This window comes from Mus caroli, chromosome 1 (assembly GCF_900094665.2).
Source record: "Mus caroli chromosome 1, CAROLI_EIJ_v1.1, whole genome shotgun sequence".
Classification (NCBI taxonomy): domain Eukaryota; kingdom Metazoa; phylum Chordata; class Mammalia; order Rodentia; family Muridae; genus Mus; species Mus caroli.
The window spans coordinates 6079295-6091715 of record NC_034570.1 but is presented as its reverse complement, the minus strand read 5'-3'; the positions used below and the strand labels follow the sequence as shown (position 1 = coordinate 6091715).

The following is a 12421-nucleotide window of genomic DNA, read 5'->3' as shown; positions in this document are numbered from 1 at the left end:
TTTGGCCCTGGCGTTCCCCTGTACTGGGGCATATAAAGTTTGCATGTCCAATGGGCCTCTCTTTCCAGTGATGGCTGACTAGGCCATCTTTTGATACATATGAGTGCTAGGATTAAAGGCGTGCGCCACCACGCCCGGCGAGCACTGGCTGTTCTTACAGAGGTCCTGTGTTTAGTTCCCAGCAACCATTTGGCAGCTCATGTCCATCTATAATGAGATCTAGTGCCCTCTTCTGATCTGCAGGATACATGCAGGCAGAATACTGTATACATAATTAATAAATCAATCTTTAAAAGAACAAATATAGACAAACATACATACACTTAAAGATGGTCCAGTAAAGGGCTTGTTACACAAGCACAAGAACCTAAGTCCAGTCCCCAGCACACACAGAAAAAATCTGAGTGCAGCTGTGAGCCTACAATGCAAAACTGTTAACAGTGTGATTACCTCTTGGGGCATGGGCAGGAATACACAGTGTTAGCAGGATGCACTATTCATTTTATTTTATTTTATTTTTAAAGATTTATTTATTAGTATATGTAAGTACATTGTAGCTGTCTTCAGACACACCAGAAGAGGGCGTCAGATCTCATTACAGATGGTTGTGAGCCACCATGTGGTTGCTGGGGTTTGAACTCGGGACCTTTGAACGAGCAGTCAGTGCTCTTAACCGCCAAGCCATCTCTCCAGCCCCCAACACTACTCATTTAGACTCTGTGATGTCCGTAATTTCTTTTATAATATGAACTATTCATTATTTACTTCCTAAAAGAACAACAATGCATTTATTAATGTGTTTTAAAGTACAAGGACCAGGCTGGGAAAATGTCTTACTGATAGAGTGCTTGCCTTGCATACAGAAGTCTTGTGTTCAATTCTTGACGCTACACTAAATACATAAATGAGGAGTTCAGAGGGAGGCAATGGAGGTATATTGGATCTAAACACATTCTATGCACGTATGAATAATAAATAAATTACTTAATAGGAAAGAAAATTTCTTTAGGCCCAACTACAACTTATTTGAAACACAAACAACCACATTAAAAAAAATCAATCATTTGCTGGCCGGGCGGTGGTGGCCCACGCCTTTAATCCTAGCACTTGGGAGGCAGAGGCAGGCAGATTTCTGAGTTCGAGGCCAGCCTGGTCTACAGAGTTCCAGGACAGTCAGGGCTACACAGAAACCTTGTCTCGAAAAACAAAAAAAAAAAAACCAAAAATCCAAAAAACCAAAACCAAAAACAAATATCAATCATTTGCCTTGAAATCTTTGTAATTTTCTCAGGCATATCCATCAGAAATAATTTAGGGAGAAGAGTTATTGGTGGTCTGAATGACTTAAAACTATAACAAAGGAAGTCATTAAGTCATCTTAAACTTTTCTAAAACAAAGTAAATAATCAACCAACCAATCTTAAACAGAAAAACAAATATAAAAACAAGTTAATTATGTTCATGTCTAAAGTCAATTTTAACCTTATAATCCTGACTTGAATACCTACAAATATTTTAATGCAGATGCTGACAGCTTTGATCCATGTATAGAATCTGTCCTTATTCTGCGACTTGCTAGATAATAGCCATGAATCATTCTTTCTGCTTCCAAGCTGAATTCCACATTCAAATTCTTTGCAAAAGCCAGTAGCTAAGTTAAAAATATAAAAAATTAAGAGATTTAATTTTATGATGGATTCATTATAATATCAAAGTGTGCTGGCATGTGATTTTTAAAAGTTTCCATATTTTTTACATCAAGCTTAAGTAAATATCTGGGCCATTTCCAAGTCACTGAGCATTTTACGTCATTCCCTTCTGCTGTAACAAGTATGAACCTTTACCTAGAATAGCCTCTCTGACTGTGCAGAAGTAGACTGTGCACTGGAACTGGCTGATTCTCTGCTTCCAGTGGGGAAAGTCTCACCTCTCCCAGACTCTCATTTCTTTCTGTCTTTGAGTTTTCAAGACAGGGTTTCCTATGTAGTCCTAGCTGTCCTGGAACTTGCTCTGGAGAGCAGGTTGTCCTTGAATTCACAAGAGATCTGCCTGCCTCTGTCTTCTGAACATTGGAATTAAAGGCACGCACCACCATCATCTGGCATTTTTTTTCAATCATTTCTCAATGCCCAACTAAATTCTTATTTATTCCTTAAGGTTTTCTTGCATTCTATATTCATATTTTTATTTCTGAATTCCATATATATTTAGAGACAGCAATACTCAGCTCAGCATTTAAGTTGCCCTAAATGTTTTATGTGTCTTGTTTTTCTTTTGAATAACAGATTACTTTTAAAAAAATTGAAGTCATGATGTGAATAACTATACTCACATGGCAAGCTTAATTTTCTATACAAATATTCTTTTTAAATACATTGATCCTTTTAAAGCTATGGATATTTAGATGATAGTAGAAGAAATAAGCTTAACATTTGGATATGAACGTTTCTTTAAATAGTGTTATTTTTTTCTATACAATGTACATACAGTATTAAAAATCTGGAAGCAAGCTTATGTGAAAGAATACCAGCTGAGCATAAGTAGCAAATACCTGTAATCTTAGCACTTGAAAGTTAGAATCAGACTAGAGAGATGGTTCAGCAGTTAAGAGCACTGGTTGTTCCCCAAGACGTCCTGAGTTCGATTCCCAGAAACCACATATTGGCTCACAACCATCTGTAACAGGATCCGATGCCCTCTTTTGGTGAATCTAAAGACAGCTACAGAGTACTCACATACATAAAATAATTAAATGAGCTGGGCAGTGGAGTGGTGGTGCATGCCTTTAATCCCAGCACTTGGGAGGCAGAGGCAGGCAGATCTCTTGAGTTCAAGGCCAGCCTGGTCTACAGAGTGAGTTCCAGGACAGCCAGGACTACACAGAGAAACTCTGTCTCGAAAAAAAAAAACCAAAAAAACAAAAGCAAAAACAAACAACAACAACAACAACAAAAAGCAGAAGGTTCAAGACTATTCTTGGCTACCATAGTGAGGTCCAAGCAGCTTGGGCTACATGAAACCTTGTCTCAAAAAACAAAAACAAAAAACAAACAAAAAGTGAACTAGATAAAATTCTAGAAGAAGAAAAAAATAATGCCAAAATAGACTTCTATTAAATTAAGAACTGGGCTGGTGAGCTGACTCAGTGAGTAAAGGCACTGTTGTCAAGCCTGACAGCCTGAGTTTGATCCCCATAAGCCACAGAAGGAGGGAACTGCATTTTACAAAGTTACTCTATGACCTTTATGTGTGCTGGGCTACACTTGTGTCCACACACATGCAAAATACATGCATGCATGGGCACACACACACACACCACACAAATGAATAAATAAGTAAATAAATGTAAAGATAAAAAATAAATAATTGAGAAACGAGTAGGCATTCTGAGTAATCATTTTCTCTAACTTTACCTTTTCAAAGTCTTCGGTTGTGAACTGCTTAGACGCTAAGTACAGCCGCCCCTCAGGCTCCACTGCTTTCTTTAAAGTGTGCTGCACCGTAGGAAGAAGTGGGTGGCACGGAGATGCCTCCCTGCAGTTAATCAGTAATCCAAATGCCTCTGCAAGGTTGGCTGGAATCAAACTGCAGTCCTGCAGCAAACACAGAGGTAGGACACACAGCTAAGTAACTGGAAATAGTTAAATACAAATTGATCATTCTAGTATTTAACTATCTAGTGATTATTTCAGTATTAACTACAGTTTAAAGTAATTTCTGGGGAAAATGTCAACATTTGTGGAAAGCAACATTTTAAGAAAGTTCTTACTGAGTATTTATTAAATATTTAGTAAAGCCTTCTAAGGCTCAGGAGATGCACAGTCAGTAAAGAATGAGGAGGATGAATTGAATTCTATCCTCCAAAGCCCAGACAGAAAGGCTTGGTGCCACAACAAGTGCTTGTAATCTCAGTGGTGGGGAGGTGGACACAGAAAGATCCCGTGAGCTTGCAGGACTAGGCTAAATGTGTGAGTTTCAGAGAGAGAGACCGCTCAAAAACCAAGGTGGACTGCAGTTGAGGAAGACATTGATGTCAACTTTGAAAACACACACACACACACACACTTCTCAACTTTGAAACAGAAATTTCTATTGACATCTATATTCTATAGACATCTGATTTGCATGAGTGAAAATTTTAGGGGTGGGATGTAGCTCAGACAAAAAAACCTCACAAACATTCACAACTGGGTCATTATTCAGCTGTAATGTCTGATAAAGTATATAAGTACAACAACAGCAACAACATCGGGTATACCAGGGCATGTCTGCACTCCAGCTCTCGGCACTCAGTATGATGGCTAGTTTGAGCCAGTCTAGGCTATATAATGAGTTACAGCACCATCTTGGTTACATGGTGAAGTCTTACCTAAGAAATGAGGAAGATGTTACCTAAGAAATGAGGAAGATGTAAGAGAGAAGAGGGTGGAAGCAGAAAAGAGTGTGAAAACATACTAACAGTTCTCTGAAAAACATTTAAAAGCTCCTTTTTTTTTTTTTTTTTTTTTTTAAAGACAGGGTTTCATGTAGCCCAGGATGGCCTCAAACTCACAACGCTGAGGATGACCTTGAATTCTAATCCTGCTTCCAGGTCTCAAGTACTAGGATTACAGGTGGCCTCCTAAACATTATTCAATAATATCCTAACAGTAAAATAGTCAGAACCCTTACCATCTGACCAATCAGAGTACTGGTTTTCTGCACATTTCTCCTTGAAGATGAATCCATGTCAACAAAAGACCAAAAACTGCACTGAATGGGAAAAGTCATTTGCTGATCGAAATCATCCCCAAACTTCTTTCCTGGGATGAACACTGTAATGCTTCTGCTCTCCAAAGCTGCATCACAAGAAACGATCCATGTGTTAGCTAAGAACTTAGACATTGCACATCTGAACAGGTTTTTTTGTTGTTTATTTTTTTTTTTTTTTTCGAGACAGGGTTTCTCTGTGTAGCCCTGGCTGTCCTGGAACTCACCAGGCTGGCCTTGAACTTAGAGATTCGCCTGCCTCTGCCTCCCAAGCGCTGGGATTGAAGGCGTGTGACACCACGCCCGGCATCTGAACAGTTTTTACTGTCAATCTTTAAAGATTTTGTTATTCTAGTAGATATCCTGTAAGTCTACAAATTAATAAAAAATATCATATTAAATTCTACTAAATCAGAGAGTGAAGACACCATGAACAGTGCATGTGGTCCTTGGATAGACCCCAGGCAGGGCTTTGTGCACACTACCAACTGAGCCACAGCCAACTCAGGAATGTCCCTTATGTGCTTAAAAAAAAAAAAAAAGTGATAGAAAGTAGTCTATTCATGAGGGGATGTCAGAAGTCAAAGATACTATGATTTATGACTGAGGAAGAAAGTATTTCAATTCAGCATGTTCAAAACCAAAGCTGTCAAAGCCTTCTTCCACCTAAAACCCAAACAAACAAAACGTACTATCCTACTCACACACTTATTTTTATTTCCTTCACACTTCATAACATTCAGTCTATTGATTTAACTTTATTCCTAGGACTCTGACTTCTAAGTGAATTCCAATTAATCTTATGATTCATTTAACAGTCTTTTGTATTCACGCATGTTAGACTTCTGTCACTATGAAAAACTACCTCATATAAGCAACTTCAAGAGAAAGCTCCTTAGACTGTGGTACTAAAGTTTTAGTCTATCATGCTGGGGAAGACATGACAGAGCAGAGCAGCTCACATCATGATAGTCAAAAAACAAAGAATGTTCTGCTCTTTTTGTTTGTTTATTTGTTTGTTTTTCAAGACAGGGTTTCTCTGTGTAGCCCTGGCTGTCCTGGAGCTCACTGTGTAGACCAGGCTGGTCTCGAACTCAGAAATCCGCCTGCCTCTGCCTCCCAAGTGTGGGATTCAAGGTGTGCTCCACCACGGCCTGGCTCTGTTCTGCTCTTTACCTTCAGTAAAGGTGCCACCTCCATGCCGGGTGGGCTAACTTATCCTCTCTGGAATGACTTCCAGACATACTCAGAAGTAAGCTTTATTTTTAATGTTATGTAGAGTTATGATTAACTATTGAATTATACTTTTCTTTACCCTGGACTGTGAAGCCTTAGCCTCATAGAAATTGCCCAAGCAGTTTTCACAATGATTGCACTATTTTCTACTCCCTATAACAATACACAAGAATTCAGAGGTTCCACATTCTCAATTCTTATCAATTCTTTAAAGTTCTTTTTGCCATTCTAGTTGGCAGGACTACTTAGTGGAGCCCAATGGAAACAAACAAACAAAAAGGCTATTATGCTGTTAAAAGAGCAGGAAAAATACTTCTATTAAAAGTACTAGTACGCCGGGAGGTGGTGGCGCACACCTTTAATCCCAGCACTCGGGAGGCAGAGGCAGGCCGATTTCTGAGTTTGAGGCCAGCCTGGTCTACAGAGTGAGTTCCAGGACAGCCAGGGCTACACAGAGAAACCCTGTCTCAAACAACAACAACAAAAAAGTACGAGTATGCACAGCTTTACCTTTAAACATATTTTTATATAAACTTATATTTATACTTTTTCTTTTTTTAATAATTAATTTTACTTTACTTTATGTGCATCGGTGTGAGGGTATCAGATATCCTGGAACTGGACTTAAGTTGTGAGCTGCCATGTGGGTGCTGGTAACTGAACCTGGGTCCTCTGGAAGAGCAGCCAGTGCTCTTAACCCCTATGCCATTGCTGCTGCCATGCTCCCTACCATTAATGGTCATAGATTCAAAACCTCTGGGACCATAAGCCCCAAATTAAATAGTTTCTTCTTAAGTTGTCTTAGTCATGGTGTTTTATCACAGCAATTGAAAAGTAACTAAGGCAAATACTCATAGCAGATTATTCACAACTAGCAAGAAGTGGATACAAGATATCTGTCAATGTAATAAATGAATGGACATTTTTCAGCATTAAAATGAATGAAATTCGGGCCGGAGAGATGGCTCAGCAGTTAAGAGCACTGACTGCATTTCCGAAGATCCTGAGTTCAAATCCCAGCAACCACATGGTGCCTCTCAACCATTTGTAGTGAAATCTGATGCCCTCTTCTGGGGTGTCTAAGGACAGCTACAGTGTACTTACATATAATAAATAAACCTTAAAACAAAGCTCCTTAAAAAATGAATGAAATTTCTATTCATAAACAAGTTCATAAAGACAGAAAATGGAATGAATATTACCAGGGGCTAATAGACAGAAATAGGGAGTTAGCATTTAATGAATATAGAGTTTATGTTGCATGTAAATTTTAAAAACATGTTTCCTTCTTTGCCTGGGACCATGGCCCTAGCTCCCAGCTTAGCTCTGAGATCAGTTGCTGCTGGTCCCACTCCTGACTTGCCCTTTCCTCCCAGCTTAGCTCCTACAGCCAGCGACTACTGCCTTTCCTGCCTTAGCTCAGGATCCATAGCAACCAACCCCAACCTGGAAAGCTGGGAGCTGCTATCCACACTCCACCGGCCCCTCGTGGCTTCTGGCTTTCTCTGCCCACCTTTGCTCCGTGGAAGAAAACATTTAGACAGCTTTATTAATTTAAAACTTGGGGGGCTGGTGAGATAGCTCAGTGGGTAAGAGCACCCGACTGCTCTTCCGAAGGTCCAGAGTTCAAATCCCAGCAACCACATGGTGGCTCACAACCATCCGCAACGAGATCTGGCGCCCTCTTCTGGAGTGTCTGAAGACAGCTACAGTGTACTTACATATAATAAATAAAATAAATCTTTAAAAAAAAAAAAAACTTGTCAGATAGCACAATTGCTGGGTGCAAGAACCTTCTGCCCTAATCTTATCAATTTAGCCTTTATCAGACAGTCTCCAGTGACCTCCTTGGTGGCAGAGGCCACCAGTTCTAATTTCCCCAAGATTTTACATGACTGCTGCTTTCTTCTAATTCCAAAATCTGGCTGAAAAGCCCTTTCTCCTTCCTCTCATCCCTTCTTCCTCCTGGGACCTGGAAGTCCCACCGTTACCTTTCACCCATCAATTAGCTTCTACCTTCTTTTTTTTGTTTGTTTGTTTTTTTGGTTTTTTTTTTGAGACAGGATTTCTCTGTGTAGCCCTGGCAGTCCTAGAACTCACTTTGTAGACCAGGTGGCCTCGAACTCAGAAATCTGCCTGCCTCTGCCTCCCAAGTGCTGGGATTAAAGTCGTGCACTACTACTGACCCGCAGCTTCCACCTTCTTTATTGACCAAATCAAGAACCAATTAGGGAAACAGCACCTCACCCTACAAATTTATATTTGAAGTGTGTTGAGTTTGGTCTTTTGTTATCTATTGTAATTCTAAGTGCAGGCCCCTAAGATCTGGTTGTCCCAGAGATGAGAGAGTCTGCATGTACAATTTGGCTCCAAGTTCTCTGTAATTGGTAAATAAAGATGCCAATAGCTGGGCAGAGGGAGGTAGGTGGAGTTTAGGTTTCCTGGGCTTGGGGATCAGAGAGGGATCATGAGGGAGAAGAAGGTCCAGGAGGAGAAGGAGAAGTTACCATGGGATAGGTAAGCCATAAAAACCATGGCCCCAGTGCCGGGCGTGGTGGCGCACGCCTTTAGTCCCAGCACTCGGGAGGCAGAGGCAGGCCGATTTCTGAGTTCGAGGCCAGCCTGGTCTACAAAGTGAGTGCCAGGACAGCCAGGGCTACACAGAGAAACCCTGTCTCGAAAAAACCAAATAAATAAATAAAAAATAAAAACCATGGCCCCGAAGGCTGGCCAACTGGAGTCCAGAAAAAGTCCAGATGAAACATAGGAAATAGTAAGAATTTATCTATAGGAAAGTAGATTCTAATAGCATGGAGGCTAGGTATCTGCCCAGCTCTTGTGAATATAAAGGTGTGTGTGTGTGTTTAAATCTGGGAACTAAACAATTTAAGATGAGAGTAAAAATCTCGAGTCCAGATTAAATAATTTCTAAAACAGGAGTTATCAAACAATTCTGGAAATGTACAGCAGTAATAGATGTACAAGAGTATAAATGTACTTTGTCTTAGTAAGTGTCCATTGCTATGAAGAAACACCAAGATCGTTGCAACTCTTATGAAAAGAAGCATTTAATTAGGGACTTATGATTTCAGAGAGTCTTGTTATGTAGCTCAGGCTGGCCTCAGACTCACTATGTATTCTAGACTGGCCTTAAAATCCTGACCCTCTACCTTAGATTCCAGAGTGCTGAGATTTATAGATTTATGTTTTCATGGATGAAATTTGCTATTTTTTAAGCTAAATGAAAGATGTCAGTCACAGATGTCCACACATTTAAGGATTTGTTTATTATATGTTATGTCCTGAAAGGCTCTTCCACGGAATTAGGAAGCAAATCTGATCCATAGGCACAGATGTAGCACCTCTGGCTCAGTCAGTGACAGTGTCTGCAGCCAAGGTAAGAAATGGTAAGGAACTGGACTTCAGTTCATCAACAATGAAAGAGAAGTCACTGAAAATTAAAGTTAGAGCCAGCTGTGTCATGAAGGCCATGTAGACACTATCAGTGCTCAAAGAAAGAGACAGGCTACTGTTGATAGCCCATGGATGTGTTTCCTCCAGTCTCACTGCACTTTGCAATGTGTGACTTCAAAGGAAAAGCTGTTTTTAAAATTCTTTTGTGTGTGGTGCTGGGGACCAAACCTAGGGTTTTCAAGGCAAGCACTCTATCAATTAAGTTATATCCCCAGCCTAAAGTTATTAAAAATTGAAAGATGGTACCAGCAGTGTTTTAACTTGATTTCTGGTCTCTTCTGGAGTTGGCACTTGTCCTACTTTATGCTTGTTGCTATCTCCTTGTGGTTTTTACTTCTATACCCTGATGACCACTGATGATCAGCAATAAAAAATGGAAAGCATGCACTCTACTCCTGAGCCCAAGAGTTCTGTTTTTTAAAGTATTGACTTACAGAAACGTCTATATTCTGAATATACCCCATCTGTCTTAGTTACTGTTCTATTGCTAGAAACGGACACCACACCCAAGGCAGCTCATAGAAGAAAGCGTTTAATTGGGGTCCATGATCATGGCTGGGAGGACAGTGGCAGGCAGGCAGGCAGGCAGGCAGACAGGCAGACAGGCAGACAGGCAGACAGGCAGACAGGCAGGCAGGCAGGCAGACAGACAGACAGACAGACAGACAGGCAGGCAGGCAGGCATGGTGTTGGAGTAGTAAGCTGAGAGGTTACCTCCTGATCCCCAAGCAGGAGGCAGACAGAGTGTTTGAGACAGCTTGAGCTGGGCTTTTGAAACCTCAAAGTTCACCCCAGCGACACACCTTCTCCAACAAAATTATACTTGCTAATCCTTCCTACATAATTTACCAACTAGAGACCAAGCATTCAAATGTATAAGCCTATGGAGGCCATTCTCATTCAAGCCACCACACTCATACATACATACACACAAATAACTGGAAAGGAACATAGAAAGCTGTTGAGCATACACATCTCTCTGTGGTTTCTGACTATGGATGCAAAGTGACCTGCTGCCTTGAACTGCCATTATTCTTTTCCTGATAGGATGGACTGTACTGTTCCCTTTAGAACTGTGAGCCACAATAAACCCATCCTTCTGTACATTGCTTTTGTTAAGTATTTTGTTGCAGCAACAAGACAAGTAACCGATACACCTTGCCAAAGTAATACTTACTATTTTGTAGCAATCTGCTACTTAGCTGTCTGTATACTGGCAGCAAGTGTCAGACTCCAACCAAATAAAGCCTCCCTTCTCATGGTCTCGCAGTATTTACTAAAACCTTCAAAGTTTCTAATGAGGATAAGGACCAAGTGCTCCCTAGACACATACCTCTCTGGAGCTGATTTGCTTTTGTCCTGTATGGGGGACTTAGAACAGGAGTTGGAGAGGTGGTTCAGGTGAGTGTAGCTGCCTGTAGACTATCAAACGTTCCATCAGTGACTTCTGATAAGTGCATTACTTATCAAGCTGGGCTTGTACCTGTCAGCCATGGTAGGCGGCACTGTCCAGTATGTAATCAGGCATCTCTTTTACACCTTTCCAGAACACCCACACCATATTCATACCGATTAAGTCGGGCCTATCTCAGCTATGCTGTGCTGGTCCAGTATTCAAATTAACCAGTGTGGAGCTGGCGGGATGCCGACGTGGTTAAGAACCCTGGCTGCTCTTGCAGCACACCTGCATTTGATTCCCAGAACTAACAACAGCGCATAACTATCTGCAAATCCAGTTCCAGGGGATTCAATGTCCTCTTCTGGCTTCTGGGAGCACCAGGCCCAAGTGGAAAATAGATATACATACAAATAAAATATTGATAGTCATAAAACAGCAAAACCCAAAGCAAAATCAATGTAAGCTATAAAAACTGCATAATCAAATTAATAGATATAAGAAAAAAGATCTGACAAAATCCTATACTGATTCATAATAAAACTTGTTAGTGGACTAGGAATAGAGGGAAATCTCTTCATCCTGGGCTTTAAAATTAAAACAACAACAATAACTCCACAGTTAGCATTAATTACAATTAATGGTGTCAAACCTGAAGATTTGGAACAACTATTTTTCTCATTGTGCTAAATCTTCAATAATATAATAAGACAAAAAGGAACAAAATTGGCTCAAAATACAGTCACGTATTAGAGCCTAGAGTAAAGGCTAAAACAATGCATTTGCAAATTAAATTATTTTATTTCTAAAATTAAACTGAGAACTAACATTCATTCTAATTTTCATCTCCTAAGCCCTGTGCACTTCTTTTTCTTTTTTCTTTTTTTTTTCTTTTCTTTTCTTTCTTTTTTTTTTTTTTTTGGTTTTTGAGACAGGGTTTCTCTGTAGCCCTGGCTGTCCTGGAACTCACTTTGTAGACCAGGCTGGCTCGAACTCAGAAATCTGCCTGCCTCTGCCTCCTGAATGCTGGGATTGAAGGCATGCGCTGCCACGCCCGGCTGCCCTGTGCACTTCTATCTCAGCTGTGAAATGACTCCTCAGTACAGGTGAGACGAGGGTAAGCAGGTGGGATGATTTGAGAGAGTATTATTTACCTGATTGAAGCTGTTCAAGTTTATCTTTTTTATGGGATGTCAGGTCTCCTATAAAGCAGATACCACCCTTAGCAAGCAAAGCACTGCCGGCCTGAATGCTCACTGCTCCTGTTCCATATTTATTTCTGGACACTGTAGGAAAAACTTCTGTACAGACAGGATGACGTATACCACGGGAGACAAGATTCATGCTAAAATTCAAAAGTCTAGGAAAAATAAATTATTCACCGATATTTAATAATTTATTTTCAGAGGTCATTACATGTTAACAACATGTTTAAATTTAATTTGGCCATTTTCTATCAAGCAGTACATATATGAAACCTGGTATTTTTTTTTTAAAGATTTTATTTATTTATTTATTATATGTAAGTACACTGTCGCTGTCTTCAGACACTCCAGAAGAGGGAGT

At 40.2% G+C, this 12421-nt stretch overlaps 1 protein-coding gene across 2 annotated transcripts in view; it reads right to left on the bottom strand.

Moving 5' to 3' along the window:
* Positions 1-12421, bottom strand: part of Mcmdc2 (minichromosome maintenance domain containing 2) — a 35719-nt gene that overhangs the window by 6604 nt on the left and 16694 nt on the right. For both annotated transcript variants that reach the window (XM_021163400.2, XM_029484027.1), the window contains 4 exons: positions 12010-12215; positions 4672-4838; positions 3414-3593; positions 1509-1651 (listed from right to left, as the gene is read on the bottom strand). In XM_021163400.2, coding sequence (XP_021019059.1) covers positions 1509-1651; positions 3414-3593; positions 4672-4838; positions 12010-12215 — 696 coding nt within the window. The remainder of the gene's footprint in view (positions 1-1508; positions 1652-3413; positions 3594-4671; positions 4839-12009; positions 12216-12421) is intronic.